This window comes from Achroia grisella, unplaced genomic scaffold, assembly GCF_030625045.1.
Source record: "Achroia grisella isolate CSIRO2021 unplaced genomic scaffold, CSIRO_AGI_Agris_v1 utg215, whole genome shotgun sequence".
Taxonomy (NCBI): domain Eukaryota; kingdom Metazoa; phylum Arthropoda; class Insecta; order Lepidoptera; family Pyralidae; genus Achroia; species Achroia grisella.
In genome coordinates this window covers 1,538,331-1,543,490 of record NW_026712713.1, presented here as the reverse complement: position 1 = coordinate 1,543,490, position 5,160 = coordinate 1,538,331, and the positions used below count along the sequence as shown (strand labels likewise).

The 5,160-nt window shown below is 35.2% G+C and overlaps 1 protein-coding gene across 2 annotated transcripts; it reads right to left on the bottom strand.

Annotated features, from left to right (window-relative positions):
* Positions 1–151: 151 nt before the first annotated feature.
* LOC131842252 (probable pyruvate dehydrogenase E1 component subunit alpha, mitochondrial) lies at positions 152–4,906 on the bottom strand. Of its 2 annotated transcripts, XM_059190795.1 has the most exons (8): positions 4,716–4,906; positions 4,495–4,557; positions 3,529–3,697; positions 2,734–2,957; positions 2,085–2,256; positions 1,674–1,823; positions 774–946; positions 152–389 (listed from the first exon to the last, which is right to left on the bottom strand). In XM_059190795.1, the coding sequence occupies exons 1-8, from the start codon at positions 4,758–4,760 to the stop codon at positions 210–212; spliced, it is 1,176 nt and encodes a 391-aa protein (XP_059046778.1). In that variant the 5' UTR covers positions 4,761–4,906; the 3' UTR covers positions 152–209. The 2 variants fall into 2 exon arrangements, with proteins under 2 accessions (XP_059046778.1, XP_059046779.1); XM_059190796.1 differs by lacking the exon at positions 4,495–4,557.
* Positions 4,907–5,160: the final 254 nt, after the last annotated feature.

Sequence of the window (5,160 nt, the reverse complement as noted above, 5' to 3'; positions counted from 1 at the left end):
TTAAATATAATTAAAAAGACATAAATTGTAGTCATCATTTCTTATCCTTTAATATAAATAACTTTTCCTTTATTTCAATCGGTGAGTACGAAGTTGAATAAAAAAGTTGAGAGAGATAATTTTCGTAAATATGATATCATATATATTCTTCAAAATTGTACCTTTGATAGTAATGGTAATAATTAAAAGATATAAATTTGTTTTCCATCTCATTTCCGTGGGGCAACTTCGACATGTGAAAGAACCTGGTCTGGCCTAACGTTGCGAATCTTTGACTCGTAATTCTTATAATATATATCGGCAGCTAATTCTTCTACATCTACCTCTGGATCTTTCTTAGATTGTTGTGTTGCTTCCTCTATTTCCTTTTTAACTTTAATATCAATTTCCTAAAACGTTTTTACAGTCAATTTCTTATCTATTTTAGTTTTATATCGACTCTATAGATATAATATCTACTGTGGTATCCCTAGTAATTGAGAAAATAAAGTGTTAAAAGAAACCTTAACCTTGAAGGTTATACTTAAGTATACACAATTTTTAATGTTTAATGAAATTACTCAGACAAGATAGGTATTTTATATGTACTAGCATATTTCCGCAATTTTATCCGCATTACTATTACAGATTAGCTATAGAGTAGCAAATGTCTTTCTTTATCCCAAATGCTATATGTGGGAAATTTCACGACAATTAGTTGAAATGGGAAAGGGTAACATACTAACGTTTTTATAATATCTATCAGTTACAATATCTTTGCAAATAGGCTATACCTTCAGCTGACCAGCCGTGACGAGTTCCTTAGTAATTTGCTCTTTAAAGGTTGTGATAGGATCCTTAGTTTGCCGCATTTGCTGCACCTCTTCACGACTGCGATAGGATGTGCCAGGGTCAGACATGGAGTGCCCGTGGAAACGATATGTCGACATTTCCATTACTAGCGGACCTGACATTTAAATATTCTTTATAATCTATCTAGATACCAAGTTTATGGTGTTTTATGTAATTGAAAGAGCAAACAAATTGACTTTGATTGAAAACTGCCCACCTAATGGTAAATGGTAACTATGGGACACAGTTAAGTACCTAGACTTACACTGTACACACACTTACTTAAGTAACTACACTATAAACTTGGTATCTAGATTAATATCTAGATACCAAGTAATCTTAAAGATAATAATTGCAATTAATTATGACGAGTAAAACAAATTATATGTATATTGTATAAAGTGTCTCAACCCACCTTGCTTTTTTTCTATTGGTATTTAGTACATAAGATCAATATTTTTATGTACATTTTATCTGTTCTCTATCATCTGAAACCATCGTCTCAACCGACGACATCGTATTGCTGTCCAGCAACAGTAACCATCATCTGTATACTTGAACGGCATTACGACTATCACGTCATTATGTGACGCAACGCCCGTAATATCACATGCTATTACGGAAAACTAAATTCACTTACCTCTTACACTGTAATTTCACTACCTTTTCTCAACAGAAACACAACTTACAAACCAAGCTCCTTGGCGGCTCCATTAGGAAACACTGACGCAGACGACTTTTTAAAAAGTTTTATTAAAATTAAAAATGTATTTATAAGATATTTTTTCTTCTGAATGAAGGATAAGTATTAAATTTCATATGCACCTTAATTGTTCACTGACCTTTACCGCTGGTACAATGTTCAATGCCGAATTTTGTCGCCTCTTTCGTCGTAAGTACGTCCATAGCATCCACCCACAGCCCGGGCACGTAGTCTCCGCGTGTGTAATACTCAGTGGACGCTGATGACCGATTGGCACTTGTACCCATACCTTAGGAACATGAAGACCTTCTCATTACTGAGGCCTCTCAATGCAAAAATAGAATAGACTAGCAGAATACGAATAATCATTGTTCAAATAATCTTAACACTTAATTTTTTATTTGAGTACTCATTCACAAAGTAAGATTTTTATGAATGAAAATAAACATGTAGAAATTATCTATATACCTATATCACAAACAAGTCTCATAGTCATAGTCAAGTCTATATCAATTTACAAAAACATTATACCATACCATAAACATATTACCATATCTATTATTTTCGCAAACAAAAACACAGGGCAAACTCCATAGTTTCGCCATATTGAAGGCTTCGAATAACTGGCCCTGATTCGCCGCTCCATCGCCATATAGGCAAAAGTTGACACCACCATCATCATTATATTTGTGAGCGAGCCCTGCACCAGCGCCTAGAGGTACCTGGTGACCATTTATTGCAAAGAGTGTAGAGAAATTAAAACACGCCTGAGATTTCATAAATAGTAGAGCACGATGCATGAGAACACGAATGGGGCCCGCTTACGTTAAATTTCTCGATACTAATTTCTCGAGTTTCTCAAGTTGTTCGAGAATAAAACAAACAAATTTTAAAATCAATATAATATTTATTGTCTATTTGTGAGATAAATTTTTATCTTAGGATTAATTTACTAGTCTAATTAGTACAATAACAAAAAAAACTCTAATAAAGTATTAAAATAAAATACTAAAGCATTTTATGTCTGTCAATAGTTCTCAATAGGTATCGATCTCCATTGATATTATATGTATATAATTCTTCAGTGATTTTTCTCATCTCGACTTTTACGTCGATTTCCCGGTTTTCCTCGACTCGAGAAATTTTGAGCAAAAATCCTAACTGGAAACTAACTGGAAAATTAATTAGTATCAGGATACCTGAGCTCCGACGATGCCATTGCCTCCAAAAAAGTTTTTAGCGTACATATGCATAGAGCCTCCTTTGCCTCTGGAGCAGCCTGTCTTGCGGCCGGTGAGTTCTGCTAGCACTCCCAACGCACTAACCCCCATCAAATAGGCCCAGCTGTGACATCTGTATGACGTGATTAGCGTGTCTACATTACGCATTGCTGCTCGCATGCCTATAGCTACCGCTTCTTGGCCTAGTAAAATTACCAAAAATATATAATCTAAAATAAGTGTAAATTTGTTACTGTAGTATCACATAAAAAAATATTAAGATAGGTAAGCACCTAGAGATAGGTACGTAGCTAATAATTCGAACTGTTACATCTTAACTAATAGGTATATTAATACAAGACATAGTAAGTTTGTTTGATTTTACACCTTAATGACTTGTAATGAGAGATTAGATTACGTCATTAAATTAATGCCTACTACTTTGAAATATAATGTAAGTCTGTTAATACACATTCGAATTAGTTGTCAGATTGCCTGAATGAGGCTAAAGTTTCTCGTCCTCGTTGGACATGGGCGATGTAGCAATCAAAGTGACAAATTAGCGCCTATCTTCTAGTAGCTAGGTACTGTATGTATATTAACAGCCTTAGAAGTGAACACTTCGTTCACTTCTAAGGCTCGGTTCGGTACCTTTAAACATCTGAGATTGGGTCAGTCATAAATTATATGAAGTAAGTACTAGCTCCTTTTAACACGTATACTTTTTTATCTGACCTTTAGTATTAAACTGTAAATTTTCAGTATCGGACAAACCTGAGTATAGATGACAAAATCCGCGGATAGCCTTCTCCTGGTACAGGTTTCCTGAAGCACTCTCTAACCGTCGTAATACAACCAGATTTTCATACATTTTCAATGCATCATCCGCAGTAAGGGTGGACGTAGATGCAGGGCCTCTGTCTAGTTTATGCAGTTTGAATGGCTAAAAAACACGTTCAAATGGTTCCATAAATTATGTCACAGAAATTATTTTCACCCCCTTCCCTCTGTCACAGGTGTTTTTTTTAGTACTCCCAGGGTTGGGTGGGGTCCTGTCACTGCCGAATATAATTCGGAGTATAGTGAGTAACGAGAGGTCGTGGCTGGCGGTAAACGCCTTCTGCGAGGGAGTTATCTCGCGGAAAGAGGCGGCGGAGGGGGAGCGGATGTCTGATTCTTCCGCTACAGTTATCCGGCTTAGAGGCAGAGGCGTACCCAACTCCGCCCCAACTCCATCCCCAAGTAGTGACGGGGTGCTGTCTTTGAGAGAGGCAGGACCCTAACCACGCGTGTACCCACATGCTTCCATAATTGAGTAGGACGAGATAAGGCCTGCCGTACACCATCTACACGGCGGGCCAATGCTTCTTGAGCTACGAATTTTATTTAATAAGTAAATATTAAATAAATAAGCTTGGACAGTTAACAGATGGTCATCTAGTAAGCAGAGCTTGTTATGGGTACTAGACAACTGATATAAATACTTCGATTTTGTAAATACATACATAATATACTTAGAAAACATCCAGACCGATACAATCACACTCATGAATACAAATGTTTGCACCGTGCGAGGAATCGAACCCGCGACCATTGGTAGTAATGCGGTGTACTAAACTGCTAGACTACCGAGACCGTAAAAATCAAGTCATATACTCGTATTATTTGGTACATAATTGTTTTTATAGTAATTAACGGTTTAACAAATGCATTCTAGCCAACAACAATAACATTGTTAACCTTAATATCAAAAGTAGCCTCCTGTTTAGTACTATATTTAACGCTTCTCCTAAATGCTAATGTCTGTAAAAAATATTCATTATTACTTCTTAGTAAAAAGTATATTTTTATATATATAAAAATAGTACAGCGTTATTTCTACATTTAAAGTTTTTCAAAAGTCAGTAAGACTCTAAAATAACTGTACCTATATACATTTAAGCCACTACATATGTATATACCTGTATGAAGTGTTTACTGATAAAAGTGGAAACTGTTTTCATCATTTTTAATATCAAAACATCTAACTCCCTATTTGAAAATTACTAATATTATTATTAAAATCTCTTCAAAGCTTTCCAAAATATTTTACGTTGGTGTACGTTTAAATGTTCATTCATAAAATTTAATCACAAAATCTAAACGAAAATTGTAAAAGTAATGAAATTTAATGAAATATGTCAAATTGCATTGATATTAATTTATATACCAAATAGTTTTTACTTATTTACCTGCTAGAAATACAAATTAATCTAGACAAGTAAGTGTAAACATACAATGTAGGTTACGCCATACTTTCGATAGTCGTAAGTTTGAGTCTTGTACGACGGCCTTGGTGCTCTAGCGGTTTAGCACGCTGCCTTATTTCCGATGTTCGCGAGTTCGATTCCTCGCATGGCACAAACA